The sequence below is a fragment of the Prinia subflava genome, chromosome 18 (genome assembly GCF_021018805.1).
Source record: "Prinia subflava isolate CZ2003 ecotype Zambia chromosome 18, Cam_Psub_1.2, whole genome shotgun sequence".
Classification (NCBI taxonomy): Eukaryota; Metazoa; Chordata; class Aves; order Passeriformes; family Cisticolidae; genus Prinia; species Prinia subflava.
In genome coordinates, this window is record NC_086264.1 from 10,748,007 (window position 1) to 10,767,329 (window position 19,323).

Below are 19,323 nucleotides of genomic sequence, written 5' to 3' on the forward strand. Positions count from 1 at the left end.
GTTCCTGTATTGTGGGCACAGATTGCACATAAAAATCAACATGAACACGGCTTCAAGGGCACAAACCATAGCAGCTGTCCAAGGAAAAGAGGAGCTGTACTTATGGCATCTCTCTGGACAGTTTTTTGATCAGGAGTGATCAAATACAATCAGTTGAAATAAAAATAAGCCATTTTTTACTTGAAAAAGGAAAGGAGCTGGGAAACTCAGGTTAGAATATTACTCTGTACATTTTCATGAGATTTTTGTGCTCTTTTGTTTCAGTTGAGGGAGATAAGTGCACACAGCACTTACTCCAGAAATTTGGTTTTAAGCCCTTAACCCAATTTGGTAATTAGTATTTTAGACATCTGGCACAACTGATCATTCTAATTAACTTTGTGCAATAAACTGAGTTTCTACCTTTTGATCCTGGGTGTCTGCTGTGATGTGCTCTGCTTCCCCCTCCTCCAGCTCTCCCATCCTCACAAGGTTCACTTCAATGGTACCAACTGTCTTTCCACCATCAGATGTTCTGGAAAACAAACAAAACCCAACCCATGGCACTGCAGCAGCATCAAATTCTTTCAATTAAAATATTGTCAGTAAATATTTAGTCCCCTCTCTGCTCTGTGAAGCTGCAGCCACCTGGATTGGATTGGTGATTTACCACCACAAACCAAATGTTAACAATGAGGCAACTTCTTCAGGACAATGAAAGTTTTCATCGCAAAACTGAGGATGGGTGTTATAAATGGTGCACAAATCCATGAACACTGCCAAGTTTTCATTCTAGACCTGATCTTGTGGACCATTGGATAAAGGGCTGTTATTCTGCACCAATATTCCACTTAGGATCTGCAATCCCACTGCAGAGTAAATGGCTTTGCCTCCTAACAATCTACAAAGAAAGGACTCAGTGTATTGATAAAACCCCTGCAAAACCAAAACAACCAAACTCATCTGAATATCACTTTTCCCTTTGTAATCCCTCCACAGAGTAATTATTCAGAATCCATCCCATTTCTTGACCTAAATGGGAATTCAGTTCCAGGTGAATTCCTTTGTTATCACAGTTTTATCATTCCTTATATCATAACCAAGTAGTTTATTTCCCATTAATCAAAACCAAATAACAATTCAGATGTACATCAGAAAGAAAAGCGTATTATTGAACTACTTTTTGGAAGAGACAAGGGTTTAAACTCCATAAAAAAATACCAAATGCTTTTCAGCTTTCACTGGCAGCACAGCACCGAGGTTAATGGCACAGTCCATCTCCCCAGGCTTGCTCTGAACAGCTGGATTTTTTGAAAGGAAGGAAAGAAGAGTAACATTTCATAAAAAATGAGGAAAGGGTAACAAAAGGCACCAAGCAAAAATAGGGAAAAGGAAATGACGAGAGTAAGTTCAGCAGAATTACAAAAACACAGAGAGGAAGGAGAATCAAAACAAATGTGTTTGGAGCAATACTGTGTGTGAGCAGTGAAAATGAAGAGTGATGAATCAGGAAAAAAGAATACACAGCAAAGTTCAGTGTCATAAAATCATAAAATCACTGAATTATTGAATATGAGTCGGAAGGGACCCATTAGGAGCACCAGGTCCAAGTCTTACAGTAAAATCTCATGTGAAGAATCTTTTTCCTGCTATCCAATCTAAACCTCACCTGGTGCACCCTGGAGCTGTTTTCTCTTGTCCTCTTACTTTTACCTGGTAGAAGAGGCCAGCCCTCACCTCACAACCCCTCCTTGCAGGTAAAAATGTGACCAGGTCCTCACTGAGCCCCTTTTCCTCCAGGATAAACACTCCCAGCTCCCCCAGCCCTTCCCCAGCTTTGCTGCCTTTCTCTGGATGAGAAATGCCAAGGATTATTAATTCACCACGATTTACAGCAGAGGGAAACGCTCACCTGAGGGTCAGGGTCAGCTGGTGCTCCTTTGACTTCACCAGATCTCCCACTCTAAAAGTTGCACAGCCCAGGAAGCTTCGCTGCAAATCAAAGGAGAAAGAAAAGATAACATATTCATTCTTTTTTTTTTTTTTTTTACTTCTTTTGGTCTCACACTAGAAAATCTTTCTTTGGTACCTAGAAAAATATTGCATTTCAATAAAACATTCTGACTATCCACTAGAATTTTTTTGTGCCTCTCCAGCATGATTATCAGTAAATTGTTAAAAACTTTGGTTTTATGGGCAGGAACCTTTCTCTTTTCTATTAAGAGCAGTCTAACAACGTGGCAAAATAAAAGGTTGTAAGACGTACAGCCACAGGAAAATTTTCATTCAGTACAAGTATCTGCATTTTGCATCTATTTCTTTCTATTCTTCGAGTTTCTGGACTGCAAGAAGTGCTGAGTTTTCAGTGTTTCACCAAAGTTGTTCTTGTCATGGTTTTTCCTCAAACCATGGTCACTCCCATCCACATATTCCAAATGGGAATGTATTTGCTAGGAAGGTGTTTTTAATTGAATTCAGCACAAGTTTATTAATAGAAATGTTATATTTCTCCAGTTCTTGGCAATGTTTTAAGTATCTTTTCCCTTTATTTCCATTGTAAGGTGAACCTATTCACTGCGTTTAAAGTGCAGGTAATGTGGTAATGCAACTGGGATGCCTGAAGTTAAATAAAGCTACACCACTACACCTTTTTCTTCTATAAAAATCACCCTTCACACATTAAAAAAAAATGAAAAGAAGAAAAAGGATTAAATCTTCTTTTGCACTTTGGTTATTTTTTAACCTCTGCTCGTATCCTGCTCCACACATTGCTGAAATCCCATTTTGTCAGCTTGGCCAGTAGTAGGAATGGGAATAATGGGAAAGAAGCTAACAGCCTACAGCCATCTTCTCTCCATTTATCTTTCAAATATACAACACAATATCACTTGCTCTAAATAAATTATAATGAGATCATGACATTATGTTTAATTTTTTGCAATAAAACCATAAGAAGGACGCAAAGTTTGTTTTTTATTACATAACACGAAGTTTGCTGTTGGAAAGGCAAATTAAAATTCCGGGCTAAATTATGTACATTCTTGGCTATACCAATTAAAGAAGAATCAAGTTGCTCTGAGTCAACAGAGGCTGCTGACAGAGAGAAACTTTCCCTTCAGGGAAAAACAGAGAAGAATTTGTGACTGCTGAGAGGAGTAAAACTCCTTTAGCCTGCTTTCCCTCAGGAAGGCCAGCAGGACGCTGAGTGTCTGAATGCAAACAGCAAAACTCTACACTGAGATAAATTTTCTCCCAAATACAATGTACAGCTCAAATAACAGCTCTGAAATTTGGTAAACTGAGTCACGAGGTGTGGCTTGTCCCCATCAGGGGCACAGGCTCAGATTTCCTCAGCAGCAAAGGAAAAAAGACACGAGTTGAGAGCAGGGAAGGCTGGAAAAGGGGTGGATCTGGGACGTGATGAACAGGAAAAAAGAAATAAAAAGGAATTAAAAAGGCCTGTAGGGTATATACAGAGAAAAATAACACAGCCACACAAGCGAAGATCACAGTTTTCAGTGCCAAAATGAAATGTATTTGTACAAAAAAGACATCCAGGTGCAACACACGGTGCTGCACAGCCTTGCTGGAGTGAACACACAGCTGCCTCTGCCTCCTTCAGATCAGCCAACACCACAGTGTTCCTGCACTGAAACTCTGTGGTCACACATTTAGCCCAGATTATTTATCTGCTTCCAAGAGAAGATAAATAATCCTTCACACTGTAAGAACACAGTCCACAGCACTGTGCCTTTATTCTGGCAATTTGTGACATTTGAGTGCTCGTGTTTGAAACCCGACCATTGGGAATGGGCAAGAGGGGTATTTGGAATGAAACTGATAAAAGGTTTGGCCACTTGGGGCTTCCTTCTGCAGGGAAATAAAACTATAAATATATTTAGGAATCCTAGAGTCAGAATTCTCATGTGACCAGAGCCAAGAGAGAACCACACTGCTCTCTCCAAGTCAAAGATTTTTGGTCATTGTACCCCCTAAACACGTCTGAGTGTCAGATCTCCTTCTCCAGTGCCATGAAATTAAAGGTGAATGATTTTATCATCTTAAAACATTCCCCGTAGTTCTCTGCTTCATATTTTTATGCTTATTCAGAAAACAAAAATTCTTTGCTTGACAACACGTGTGAAAAATCAAATAAAATTTTAAATGAACCCATGACAAAACGAAGAGAATTATGCTAATGGTTCAAGGGGTCTGATATCAAACTGGAGAATTCTTTTTCCATACTGATTTAGATACCAATAGTCTGCCCTGGGGCCTGAACTGGCAATCTATAAACCAAAAAAATTCAACTAACTTTGCCCACATGACTAGGAAAGGCCTGAAAAGCAGGCTTTAAACAGAATTGCTGCTGTAATGCTAATTGCAGAGTAATGTGCCCTTGGAATTTTGCTAGTGTTGTAGTCACAACAATAAATCTTAAGCTGCGTGCCTTGAGTAGTTTGATGAATAATCTCAGCTAGCCAAAGAGAGAAGGCTCTATAAAAGCTGTATGAAAAGTTAAAACACATCCATTATTTCACTAAGATTGAACTGGCTGCCAAGCTGCAGATTTTTCAAACACTAGCTGAAGGCCTGAAAACTATGCCAAGAAAGCCCTGGTAAGGCAGAAAAGTCAACACCTTAGGCTAAAAATTTAAACCCCAGATATTCCACATGTTTGCAGACAGATCTGACACCTGCACCAGGTGCCCTTTGTTCTTTTATTCAGCTCAAGCAGGACCAACCTTTCCCACCCCCACCAGGTGCCCACATTACCTGGGAGGCTTCAGCCCTCTCAAACACAGAATTATTTCCCAATACCTTGGTGAAATGCTCTGTAGATTTACTCATAAAAACGAGTCCTCTACATGGTGCCAGTTCAGTTTCTGAAAACACAAACCAAAGGCAAGTCCTGCTGCAGGAATATTTGATACCCTGCACATGAAGGGTGACAGCCCAAGCTTCTGGAGACAATTCCAGACTCTCCATCTCATCCACACTCCTTGTGTGACACTGGCACGGAGTTTGCACAGTTGTGCTTGTCCCAGGATAGCTCCAGATGAAAAAGATTTGCAAAAAGATGTGAACAGGACGACATCAATCCATGAGACCATGAGACCATCACTCCTGCCTTGATTATTTTATTTATTCAACCAAAATTTGCTATTAAAAAAGCTTGTCAGCTCCTGTTGAGCAGCGAGTGTCTGTGCCTGCTGATGAGATTAAAAAACAACAAACAATCAATGGAAATAATTGCTTACCCCAACATCTGCTCTTGGTTCCTTGTGATCAGGGAGGACACTGGTGCGGACCTGAGAGAAGGGAGGGGAAAAAAGGCAAGAAATCATCACATTTTTTGTTATTTCTTTCCAATTGGAATGAAAGAAGTGCTCATGCCTTTCTTCCCTCATACTTTTGACATTTTGCAGCTAAATTTAAGTGGAGCTATGTATGTATATATAATTTATAACAAGCAGTAAATTAAAGCACAATATTTGCTGGTTCCTGCAAAGGAAATCTCTCACCACTACCCTTTTATCAGTCTGAACTTCCCTGAGTCTCTAAAGGGAGAAAAGCTGCATTCAGTTGTTCTTTCCTAAAATGAGATTTTTTTGGCTGTAACTTGAGTGACAGAATTCTTCATCTAGAGGTGTTTCTGGAAACAGAAATTCCACCTTCAACTGAAAGAGCACAGCACACTGAAAAGTATTTTCACCAAATAAGTGCTTGTCTTTGCCAGTGCATCTGCAGCAGAAATCCTGAACCCTGCCTCCTTCACCACACCTCTGAGGTGGGAGATGTTTGCAGGCACTCAGAGAAGGAAATCTTCTAAATCCTCTAAATCCTCCCCTGCAAAGGACCCCTGATTGTCCCCGTGTTTTGTGCAAGGTGGAGCTGCCCCTGTGCTCAACTTTTTCATTTCACAAGAGCAAGCGTGGCATAATCTGACTGTCTCCCCTGTATCTCCCAAAATACAGGTACAGCCTGGTGTTTCTTCAGTGTCTTTATAATTTTATGGTTGAGTGGTGGTTGAGAACAGACAACATCAAACAGCAAAAATGAGATAGAAAATGTACAAGAAAACCCCGATGGCCTGCCTGGGCTAAACCCAGCCCTTTGGAATAACTTGCTGTTAAAAGCAGCACACAAGGGAAAATACACTGAACATGCACATCTGTTTGATTACCTAGCCTGAATAACAGATATTCATTCCCCAAGAACAAACTTTTGGCTTGATTTCTAAGTAAAACTCAAACTCATTTTGTGAATCTCTCTTCAAAACACTCATTTTTTTTTCCATGTACTCAAATACGGCCCTCAGTTCTATTCTAGCTGCAGCTTAGCACACAAAAAGAAACACTCCTTTAAATCACAGATAATTTGTCTGTTATTCTAAATACATATTGTTATAAAGCACCAATATAAAGTCCACCACAAAGACCTGACAAAGCAGAACCACAGCTTCTCTCAGTCAGCTCTCATCCCTTGATTCCCTACAGTGAGAACGCTGTTTTTTCCACAAAAGCCTGAAGATAGTAAAAAGCGCTATAATGAATTTAATGAGGGACAGCACACTTTAGAAATCTGTGGGAGTCCTCATTTGGATGCTATTCTACATTTAGATTTTCCACATTAATACATTAGCAACTCCAAAGCATTTGGCAATCTACAGAAAACTAGTATAAAAAGTTCAAGAATGATATTTGTATCTAAAATTTACCTTTAAATGCTTCAAGTCACAAATGAAAATGAAATCACTGACATTCTCTTGTTGGTGATACCCATCTTTCCCTTTTGAGGCAGAAAAAATAATTTATATATAAAAATAAATTATAAATATATATTTATAATTTATAATTTATATAATTTTTTCTTAAAAGATGGAGTATCAACACCAGGCCAAAAATTCTGTGACATTTTAAGATGCTAAAAAGCTGTTCCTTGTGCCAGCCTCAAAGAAATGACACCTGGCCCAATAAAAAGTGAGGTATTCATATTTTCTAATTATTATTATGGCTATTTATTCAAGAAAAATAAACTAATAATGTAAGAATTAACCTTCCTCTTCATCATTTATTTATGTATTTATAACCTAGCAGCACTTCAACAAGTATTTTAAAAAGTGCATGTGTTTTTATATGATACAAGGTTGTGCCTCACAGCAAGAGAAAGTTCAAGTGTCTTTTATGCTTAATGTAATCAAGGGAATTCAACATTCATTTAGAATCATGGGATATTCCTTAATTTGCTGGATAAAATCTCAATTCAGGAGAAGATATTTCTGCTTTTCTGACCCAACAGAGACGTGGAAAGGGATGTCAACACCTGACTAACCCAGAGCCTTCCAGATAATAAAAGCATATTCCTGATTTTCAAATGGAAAAATAAATTCTGTTGCATTTTGCAATGCTTTTTGGTTCAGATATATTTGTTTTCATTTGGTTTTAACCCCTTTTTAGCCAGTAGCTGGACAGCCAAATGTAACTCTGCCTGTGGTGGGACTGACATGAGACTGTGCCTCTCTTCTCCCCAAAATATATTTTGTTTGAAATGAAATCCAATATCTTGATCCAAGATGTGTAATTTTAGAGAGAGTTTTATTATTTGATATTTATTAAAAGAGCAGCCACATGGATGTAAATTTATAGATGGGAAATCTGATCCCTTTCAGGTTGTTTGTTGGTTGAGCTCCTGAACAAACTCTCTGAATGCTGCAATTATTGGGGTATCATTATGGGATGTTCACACAGGGCTCATTATAAACACAAAGTCAGCTCACAAACATTTATAAAACATAAGAAACAAGTCAGTTCTAGTCCCAGTCCACAAAATGGAACAGAAAAAATGGAGATAAATACAGAGAATTGAAAGGTCAAGTATCTTCCCAGTGCCTTTCCTGATTAAACAAACTGCTGCACTTTTTAAAACCTTGTCATAAATCAACTTTTCCCTGCTGGCCCCATCTAGACCAACTACAAAACAGAAACAGAAATCCAGCTTTTAATCCCAAACATCCACTACTCTGTTAGAGTTTCAGTTTTCTCATTATTTGCTCAGGTTTTCCTGTGCAGAACACAAACATCTGCGGGGGGAGTTCATTTACAGCTGGGGTGGGACCCTGGAATATCACACACAGGAATATCTCCTCCTGACAAGAGGAGAGCACAAAGGCAGGCAAGAAACACAGCTTGTGACCCTGGCTAAATGCAGAATGTGAGGGATTTTGTTTGTAGAATAATACAGTTACCTTTTTACACCAGGAAGAACAACAGTGGACAGGAGTGGGCACTCATGATATGCTTAATTTTCTTTAACTCACACAGAACAATATGCAATGAACAGTGCATTTGTCACAGACGTATCTGTTCAATTTCTCCAGGCACAGGTGCTAAATTCAGCTTTAATGAACTGTCCTTTAGCAGAAGGCAGTTCTGTGTGATTAAAAGGAACATTTCTTTCATTCATTTGCAGCGCTCTGAGCCACGTTCACACGCACTGCCAAAGTCCAGAAGGTTTATTCACTGTCATTAATGAATCTTTTGTGCCTGCCCTTAATTAAAGCCTTTGCATTTTGGTTAATGATCAAAGGCCATGCTCAGAATGCACTCAAGTTTCACAAACAAATAATGCTAGATCCTCTCCTTGGCTCCTGTGGATTTATTCCATAAATAAACTTCTTGTTTAAAAAGAAATAAGCTTATAAATAAGCTTCCAGTGACTCCCCAGTTCTCACTGCTGCTGGCTGCTCCAATCCACTCCTGTCATCACTGCCAGACTCTCCTGGCATCTCACAGGAACCGAGTGCACACAGCAGGCAAAAGAAAAGAGATCCTGAAAGCAGCCACTGAAAAATTGACTTGCACTCCTTCAACAAAGCAGCTCCCAGGAAGGCATTCCAAACCTCACTAAATAAAACTGCAGTGTGGGATCTCAACAGGATTCACCTGGAGGTGCCCTGGCACAGGACATCTGCACCTTTCTGCCCCCTCAGGGAAAAGAACTGAACTCTGCTAACCCACCAGAGCCCAGGAGTTTCTGTTTCTTGGAGTTTTTCAAAGAAATTGCAGCTTCATCTATTTGTGCTGGGTGAGATGAAAATGCCAAAATTGTTGTGGGGTTCTGCAACATCAATCAGCCTTTCCAGGACAGAACACATTCCAGTACATGCAGCAAATTATTTTTTAAAAGAAGGTATTTTACATTCACCAGCTATTTATTTTCATGATATAGATTAACATTTTGCTAAATAGTTCAGTCAACATATTGTAGTCAGCAAAGTAAAACACTTCCATCAATTTTGTGTTGGATAAGTGCTTACTGAATGCAGGACAACACCAATACAGTGATTTTCTAACCTTTAGTGCACAATTATTTCCAACAGTTCATCTTTTCCCAATGGACATGCACACAGCACTGCAGGGTTTACAGTTCCAATGGAAAAGCTGATAGGCAAAGAAACTATAAATGTTAAAACTGAGTTAAAGATGGAAAAAAAAAGGGAATACAAGCTATATAAAATTACTACCATGTTTTATGATAACTGTATGACTTTTATTATATATTAATTTAATTTAAACTTATAAAATATTTATATATATATAATAACTGTATTATTTTTATTATAGATTAATTAATGTGGGAAATAAGAAAAAAGCTGCCAAATCCAGACATGGAAATCTAAATAATCTGTAATAGGAGAGGAAAGAGGAGGAAGGAGGAGGAAGGAGGAGGAAGGAGGAGGAAGGAGGAGGAAGGAGGAGGAAGGAGGAGGAAGGAGGAGGAAGGAGGAGGAAGGAGGAGGAAGGAGGAGGAAGGAGGAGGAAGGAGGAGGAAGGAGGAGGAAGGAGGAAGAGGAAGGAGGAGGAAGGAGAGGAAAGAGAGGAAGGGTTTATTTATCTTCTTAACACAGCACAAGCACTGAACTCAACTTTTTAACCAGTTTGGAACAGCTTTTGTTCTACAGAGAAAGGCCTGTCAGATGTAAGGTTATGCGACAGATTAAAAGTGACAAAGAAAAATGGCCTCTGTAAATTAGAGATAATTAACATTTGGGTCTTAGCATCATGGAAGAGAGATGTTCTGTTACTCGAAATTAATTTTCTCTTTATTGAAACTTGGGGTACAGATGCTGTGCCAGTAGCAGAACATTGCCTTTTGGGGAGAGGAGGAAAAGCTGTGCACCGCCAGACCTGGTTTAACCTTCTTGTAATCCACCATGAGCTCATCATCCCTGCCAGGAAAGCAGAGCCTTTGCACCCACCCAGGAACATCTACAAGTGATGGCTCAGGCTCTGCAGGGGCTCAAACAGCTGCAAAATGTGTAACCATGACAGGGCAGGGACACACTCACCCAGCCCAGTCCCCCATGGTGAGGGGTGCTGGCTGACACAGAAGCTGCTGGGTTCTTAAAGCAGTGGAGTTTTTGCAATCAATGATCTCTGGTAACAATCTAATGAGCTACAGACTTTTTCCTCCATCTTTCAAAGCCCAATGATGTGACGTAGCCTTCTGAAGTTTAAATAGGTACTGAATATCCTAGGTGCTTGGTCAGTTATAATTTTAATAAAATATAATATGGCAACACATTTAAGTCTGTAGCTGTTACAATCAGCCTTGCCTCCTCCCCACCATAATTTCCAGGAATGACCCCTTTAAAGTCTGCAAAATTTGAAGAGTAAAGATCCCCTTCAAAATTCTTGCAAATGCCTCATTTTCCCTGTGAAATAAAATTCACAGAAGGCAAATTCTGGCTTCTGTCAGCCAGCTACAGATGGAGCATTCCTGAGCTCTTTTGGCTCTTCCTGTACATGGGCCTGCCAATGGGGACTTGTTACTCTCTCAAACCCAAATACCTCGGGCTGGTTATTGCAGTTATTATTATTATTGTTATTATTATTATTGTTATTATTATTGTGGGTTATTATTGCAGTGCCATAACCCAAAAACCCCCCAGACAGACCCCACAGCCCAAAAATGGCAGCAGTTAATGGCAGCCAAGGAAATCCAGATGTTCCGACAAATTATATCCCAAAGAATGCTCACTCCAGAAGGATGAAGAAAATAGGACACAGGAATATGTGTGTAGGGGGGTTTTTATCAGGTTTTTTCACCCCACACAGCCAGCTGTGCAGGCTGCTTCAGCAAAACACAAATTTCTGGCAATATCTCAGTGTGTCTGAGCATCTTGGTGCCCTGAAGCAGCAGACTCCAACCCAACTGCTCAAATCAGAATTTCAGGGGAAAAAGCCTTCCTAGAATGCAGGATCTCAGCACTGCTCGCAGGGCCTGAGGCAGGAAAAGGGAAAAAAAAAATCATCTGATTCCCATATGAATATCAGAGAACCTGGAAAAAAAACATTCTAGAAAAGGCAAGGAAAGAACTTGGACTCCAACCACTTATTTCAGGGGAAACTTGAGAGGATACAAGCTAAGGGTGGTAAAAAGCACATGCAAATGTTCATTTGATGAACACCCAGGTCAGCTCAGTCTCCCTTCAGTAGATGGCAGACAATGTGAATTTAGGCAATTATTACTGGGCTGATCAGATGAACTCCATGGCATCATAAAATTTCCAGACCATGACCTGCTGCCTCAAAATTTCAGCAAAATTTTTGAACTTTGAATATCTGACAAAACAAATTGAAATCCCTTTTTTTTTTGCATTACTGAACAAATAGTCTTTTTTGAGTATGCTATAGTCTGCATTCCATAATTTGTGCCTGTTACCAGAAAAATTGCATTAAGAAATCTTACTATAAATTGAACATGATGCCATTTCCACTGACAAAAAAAGAAACAAGATTTATATTAGCATCTTGTAGAGGTATTTCCAACACTCCCAGTTTCTCAACATATTGCAGCATCTTCTCAAGTGATGAAAGGTTATTCACATATTAAACATGGAAAAAAAGGTCTTGATGCCTTAAACAAGTCCAGACCTTTCAATCCTCTACACAAAATTTCCCTGTCCTCTGACTCATGGGAGAAGCTGAAATGAAGAGCTCAGAATTTAACTTGGAGCAGTCACATCCCCAGTACACAAAGCTACAAAGCTCCCTTGAGAAGGATTATAATAAATATAATATATAATATATAATATATAATTAATATATAATATATAAATCCCTGTGTCAACACCTGAGTGCATTGCCAGCTTTAAGTTCAATATTTTGAAAGAATTATTTTTGTGTGAGGTACCAAACTAACCAAATATCAGCTCTCATAGAAACAATTATTTTGAGATCACCCCACTAAAAAATTGAAGATTTTATCCCTCACTCTGTGTTTTATGGTAACTTTTTAACATACATTTTTAGATTCTAAAGTGAACATTTTAGAGCAATTAAGACCGTGTTCATTTCCCACTGGGTGTGTCCCACAGGGAATTCCAGCAGTGGGTTTTCCCTGCAGCAGCAGCAGCAGGAAGGACTTTGGTGAAGATTTAAAAGACTCAACACAGATTTTCTCCAGAGAAATCTCCAGAGCCATCCATCGTGAGCTGGACATGTGTGAGACATCCAGAGGAGCAGGGAGAGAACAGGACCTGCATGTGCTTTTTACCACCCTTGCCTTGGTTTCCTCTCAAGTTTCCCCTGAAATAATTGGTTAAAGTACAGGTTCTTTCCTTGGCTTTTCCAGCATGGTTTTTTTCCAGGTTCTCTGATATTCATATGGGAATCAGGAGCACACATCTGCTGGCTAACCCCACTCCCCTCAAAATCCATCACAGGAGTATGAAAAGCAACAAAAAGCCTGGTATTTCCAATAAAAACAACTATTAGCAACACAGAGTTTAAAAACCCTTCAGCTCATTTGTTTTAGCATTTTACTGTCACAGACACCACATAATAACCCCACCTCACACCCATTTTTTAACTACAACTTGAAATTATTTGAATTTCTTCTGCCTCCCTTCTGACTGGAAGGTCATTCCAAAAAATGATTGCAATAATAGTTGAGAGTCATGTTCTAATTTACAGCCCATCATTATTCATGGCGAGTTTATATTCATTTGCTCTTCCACCAACATGCTCTTTTAGCTAAGTCATTATTTTCTGTTCCTCATGCTGGTCTCCTGATGCTGGCAAACTCTTTTTTTTTTTTAGGAGAACTAAGGGAAATTTCTACACACACCAAACTTTTCTCTAACACGTAGAAGCTGAAGGCCTCTCACATAAATATCCACCAAAACAAAGAAAACAATATTCATCAGCAAGGATTTTTCTTTTGTTCTTCTGACAATTTGTGATAATGTTTAAAAAATAGTTGAGGCTGAGGTCTGGTGCTGGTATTACCTAATGGACAGGAATTCACTTCTCCTTTGGGGAACTAGGGCTAAAATTGCTCATCAGATTTATTGGATAGAAGGCTTAAATATATTTTAGGTGAGAGAGAACACACAAATGTTTGGGGCTTCCTACAAGCTCAATTTTCTTTGCCTTGGTAGATAGGATCTGTGTATTTATAAAAGTCTGTTTGAGCAAGATTCCAGCTGCACTTCCATAGAGAAGGGCTCTTCCAACCTGTGGAGCAGCAGGACTCTCATGGGAATTATTGTGGTGTCCCACGTGCTCCATCTGCATTTCTGACAATCCACGCTTGAGGGGGGCAAGGAAATATCTCAGAAGAAAATCTTCTCCAGAAGATCCTGGGAAAATAAATTTTCCCAACTATCCAAATATAAACACCCCCAACTATCCAAATATAAACATTTCCAAAGCTATCTACAAAGGAAAATGTACAAATCTATTTATTTTTTTCATTTGAGAAAGTGTGGGGGTTTTTTTCCCTTGGATTAAAACAGTTAAACCTGCATAGCAAGAATGAAATCCTTAAGACACAAATGCTAAAACAAATAATCTCCTGATCAGCCATCTCTAAACTTTGGTGGTGCTCTGAGCTTTGCACAACCTCTCTCTCTTCTGAGATGAGAAATTTAAAGGCATTTTATTTACTTATTTATCAAATAAATTCGCTGCTGGTTTTAGAAGAAGTTCCAAGACCAATGTGTCATCTCCCCCACAATCTAAATTAGGAATCCAAATAAAGGAAGGAGGTTCCACTGGAAACAGGAATCACCGTGGGCCCATTTTACCATGCAGCAACATAAACACTGTACCTACAGGAGAAGGTAAAAAGCAGATTTCACACAGTTCTCTCTGCTATAACAGACAGGTTTACGTGAAGAGCATTTCATTTTTCTGTCAGTGATATTACATTCATGATCACCTCCCCATTAACCACACGTGATTTTGCTCTCAAAACCATTTCACAGCAAGGCTGCTTTTCCTCACCTGAGGATGTGTCACTGTGCTTAACTGCCACGTAAAGATAAACCCTTTTCCCCCTCAACAATGTCAATTTTAACTTTTTTTTTTTTTAAGCATTACTGCAATCTGCAAGACATGGTAATCCTTTTCTATTGGCGTGATCAAGCTCCTGCAGAGATGTTACTTAAAACCAAATAAGTTATGAGCACCCCACTTTCAGGCTGATAAGCAGGCCCAGGAGAGCTGATAGTCACAGCAGCCTGAGCTAAATAATTAAATTCTGATTCTTATGAAGCACAAGGTGTGGATAAAGACATTAGGTATATGTTACCATTTTGCTTCTTTCTGAATTAATATTCTGAGGATGCAGAAAGACTCAAGGGCTCAGAGTAAGCCCCAAATATATTTAAATATTTCTACTACTTAGAAAAAATAAACCAGACTTTTTTCTGAATCTGCAAAGTGGCCTTTCCTTGGAGGGGACTGTTTCAGTGATGCTTTTTCTGCAAATAAAAACATCTATTAGGAACAACATAGTGAGCAAAGCTGTTCAGGTCTGAAATTTGGCCACCAGGCTTCTGTTTCTAGAAATGACTTACAGATTCCTTCTTCCTTTTATATTGCATCTTCTTATTTGGAAATTCAGCAAGATAATGTTTTCTGGGAGGGATGGATGTGCTGTTAGATGAGCTGATGGAGGATGGAAACAGACACTTTCCCTGGCCCGTGGTTCCTTCAGGAGCTCAAGAAAGCCTGAAAATTTCTGTGTTTTCTCCACCATATCTGATTATTTAACCAAAGGTTGGCTGCTCCTACAGACCCACAGCTCAGCCCCAAGCTTCCACAAGAAAACAAACACTCCTGTGGTGGAAATCTCCTGATGTCCCAAGCCAAGCCACCTCCACGGGATCCCACCAGACATTTTCTGAGACATTCCCAAATACAGCTTACTGAACGGAGCCACAACCAGCTGACAGAAAAGCCATGCCACAAACTCCACTAACAGCATCCCCCCTTCATATTTAACTTTTTTTTTTCCTCTTATGGTGCTCAGGGTGATTTTTCTCTCTCACACCCTTTGCTGCTCCTGGCAGCACTTGCTGAGTCACCGTTCACCTCCTCAGCAAGAGGCACAAAACCCTGTGGGGTGCAGAGATTCCAAACCAGCAGCATTCCCAGGATATCTGCAAATTAACACCAGGAATGGGAGCAGGAGATTTGAAACAGGCCAGGAGATTTTAAACATGTGTTACAATGCCACTGAGCAAACTGCATTTTTAAAAAATACTCTGTCAGTGAACAGCCTTATCTAAACCAGTCCACTCATTAAGAGTACACTTAGTTCAGAAAAGTGAATTACTATATGTTATATAAATTCTTTTTTTATTTGAATCCTAGATAAATTAGCTTCTGGAAGGTAGCTGCATTTTAAATCTTTAACAGTTCTCTCAAATATCAGAATGATGTTAGAAATTCACTAGAAAGTGAGCCTACAACAAGAGTAGGGGATGAAAAGAGCACATGCACATTTCTGCAGCGAGGATTTTATGCCACCTAAATTAAATGACAGAGTTGATTTCTGTGTAAACAAAGGAACAGATACATCTTGCCATAGAATCTGAATTTAAAATGCAATGGCTTGAGGAGGGACTTCTGAAAACCAGGGAGAGATTCTATCTGCTTAAGAAACCACATAGCCCATGCTTCCAAAAATGTGCTGTAGCTTTATTTATCATCAGGCTGTAAGTTATAGGTGTCATAATTCATCCAAGTACAGAGCAGCCTCACCCCTTCCACATTCAACAGAACCTCCTTCCCTGACAAAGGGAATAACTATTTGTAAAAGAAAAGCATTTTAATCCATGATGAATGACATGAACCGTAGCTCTACGTGTGAAAATGTGGTAATCTCTTCAGCTTTGAGGACAGGGGGTGATACAGCACCCTGAATCACACAGCATCCCCGTGCTGACAGGATAATGGTGCTTCTGGAAAATTAATGTTTACAGGCTTCCCCTTCCACAGCTCACATCCAAAAGGGAAATATATATGCAACAAAGAAGAGCTTATACATGAAATAATGTTGTATTCATAGAACTTCGTCCAGCTCACGCCATAAATTCTCTATAATTTATTTATTTTCTATAAATTATTACAGACCCACATATTGCATCCAATATCACTGTTACAGTGGAATCACAGGATCATCAATGTTGGAAAAGCCCTCAAAAGAAGTTCTCCAAACTCAACCATCTCGCAGATGGGTCCTTCTAACAAAGATTAGAAACAAGACAAAACTCCATTGGATAAAAATGCATTAATTTTTATCTAACTAGTTCTAGGAAATATTTCAGGATATGAACTAATTTGGCATAACTATGAAGGAGAACTCCTTCCTCTCCTTCCTTCCTCTAAAAACATAACATAACTGTGCCCAGTTTTCTAATAAAACCCATTTGATTTCCAATCTTAAAAAAGCCACATCCAGCAGCTGAATTGTACAAGCTGATTCAGAATCAAACCCCAAAAATAAAACCCAAAAACAACAACCCAAAACCACCCACAAACACCCCCTACACAGATTTATGACCTTTTATTTCTTATACTACAGATAAGCAGTCCAAGTTCTTAAAAAAGAACCAATAAACCAGAAAAAAAAAAAGTATTCCTATACATATTTGCTAGAATTTGCTACAATTTGTTCTATTTGCACATAAATGTTAGCACCATTAAAAATCCCCTTTACTCAGTACAAGAATGAAAATGAGCAGTTAAACCCAAGTATACAAATTGTTTATTTATGCACCTTCAGTAGACACGGCCTAAAAGAGATTAATTTCTTTCTGTTGCAGTCTGTGATTTCATTAAGTCACTCTGCTCAGCTTCAAGCACTAAAAATCTCGAAACAATACCTCATTTAATACTGCTGCAAGAACCTTAACTCCAAAGTTGTCAGCACAGACATCATCAGAGAGCCATTAATAAAATGCTCTTTGTTGAAGTCCATCTCTTTTGTTTTTGAAAAGATCAGAGCGGAATAAAAGCAACATTTATGATCTTCAGTAACCACTCCTAAACTCAAACATGCTTGGGCTTGAAAGCACACATTTAAAAACAACAGCTGGGCATCCTTGTAAAAGGAAGACCCAGAACTGATGCAAACTTCACAAGATAATGTCAGGATTACCAAAGTGTGAATGAAAGGTCTGATTTAAAGACTGAGCTTAAACTTCTCCTTCTCCACAGAGCTCATGGCACACGAAGGCAGAGATTTATGTACCACACCATAACTCCTCCACAAATAGGTGCAAATATCTTGAGAGGAACAGTTTCAGGGCAGGTGAAGGTCCCCAAAACCCCAAGAATTCTCAGAATTAATGATATTTCCCTTTTCCCTTGTATATGCAAGAGGAAACCAAGAGCCCTTGAGTGAAACCCTTGAAGATTGTTTGGGAAGCACAGGAGTGACAGAGCTGCAGAGCTGTGCAGGAAGATCAATGGTTTAAAACAGGAAGCTCAAAATTTAGACACTTATGGAAGCTGTTTTCTGATCTACAGCCATCTCATAAAAGCCATCCATTTAGGTTTTTTTAGATTTAGTTTTACACAAGTCTGTGTAAAATTAAATACCAGAATGGAGGACCTGAGGTGCTGGAGCCCACACTGCAGTGCCCAGACACCAATCCTCTGCTTCCCATGTCCTTTCATTCCTGACATGGAAACTTTTGTTTCTCCCACCACAATTTAATTCAACTGTTAAATTATTTTTCTACCTAGAACCTTTGTCCTTAGCACACAGCAATTCCTTCCCGTGCTGTGAGACATGACATTCCTGAAGCAGCCCTTCTCTTCATCTCTCACAAGAAGACACAGACAGGGTATTTTTGGCCTCTGTCAGAGAGAAATCAAACTCCACAATACTCAGAAAGCATCCAGACCCTTCTTTAATTTACAAGTCATGTGCCAGCTGAGGTGGATTTGCTTCCTCAGATCTTTTTCTCCTGGTAGAGGGAATGATTTTCCCTCCCTAGCAATGAGCTGAGCACAGACATCTGCCAGGCCCTGCTGAGGGGAGCTGGTGTTGGACAGCTCAGCTTTGACAGCACTGTGAGGATCACACCTCATCAGCATTTTTCCAGGATTTCTGGACTCCCATGAGCACAAAGTTTTCTTTGCTGGTATGCCAAACTTCTTCTCTTTTCCATTCTTCACTACCAAGAATTTAATAATGAAGTTTGCTGCAGGACTTTCCTTTTCATATAAGTCATAATTAAGTTTTACCATTGGTGTATGAAACAAAATTAACTTTTGTATTATCCTTTTTTTATATTAGAGGCATAAAAAGGAAACTTATGCAAAGAAATGCCTCCATAAAAATATTTAAACATTTCCCCTTTTGAAGTTTTATTTGTGAACACAGCTGGTAGAAGCCTCCAGAAAAGGCACACTGCTGCTGAGGGGTTACTTTTTGGTACATGTCTCTTCCAGGTTTTTCCAAATGACAGAACCTACTTTATTTCTAACTTCAGTTTCTACTTAAAAATCCCAGTTATCCATAACACACATCCACAGAAACTTGGTTCTTGCAAAGACAACTTTAGGAAGCAGCAGCTGGAAGTGTCAGCATCATGATAAATATCACTAAATCTGTGGCCAAAAAATTCCTGTTAATCCTTCTGGGCTGCTGTGTGGATTGAAGATTTTATAATCAGGCTCTTCATTTGACAAGAGCCTACACACAAGAGAGCTCCTGCCAGTGCTACAGCTACCATCCACAATCAGAAAAAAATAAACTTCAGGGGAAAAACAACCCCAACAAACCAAAACAACAACAAAACAAACCAACAACGAGAAACACTTCATAAAGTGAAATCTGGAAGAATTTTTTTCCCCTGCTAAAAATGGTCTTTGAAATGACAGAGAATTATTCATGTTTTAACCTTTTGTGTTGTGGATGCTAAAGATCTCTCAAAGGCAGAGCTGCTGTTCTTGTTTCATTTCACCAAACACACGAGCACGGCGTCCCCTCAGCAAACCACGCTTTCCAAAAAAGACAATCTGCAGCTGCCTGCCT

The 19,323-nt window shown here is 39.3% G+C and overlaps 1 protein-coding gene across 3 annotated transcripts in view; it reads right to left on the reverse strand.

Annotated features, from left to right (window-relative positions):
• INPP4B (inositol polyphosphate-4-phosphatase type II B) overlaps window positions 1-19,323 on the reverse strand; it is a 221,803-nt gene that overhangs the window by 75,438 nt on the left and 127,042 nt on the right. For all 3 annotated transcript variants that reach the window (XM_063415120.1, XM_063415119.1, XM_063415121.1), the window contains 3 exons: window positions 5,241-5,291; window positions 1,892-1,971; window positions 403-514 (listed from right to left, as the gene is read on the reverse strand). In XM_063415120.1, coding sequence (XP_063271190.1) covers window positions 403-514; window positions 1,892-1,971; window positions 5,241-5,291 — 243 coding nt within the window. The remainder of the gene's footprint in view (window positions 1-402; window positions 515-1,891; window positions 1,972-5,240; window positions 5,292-19,323) is intronic.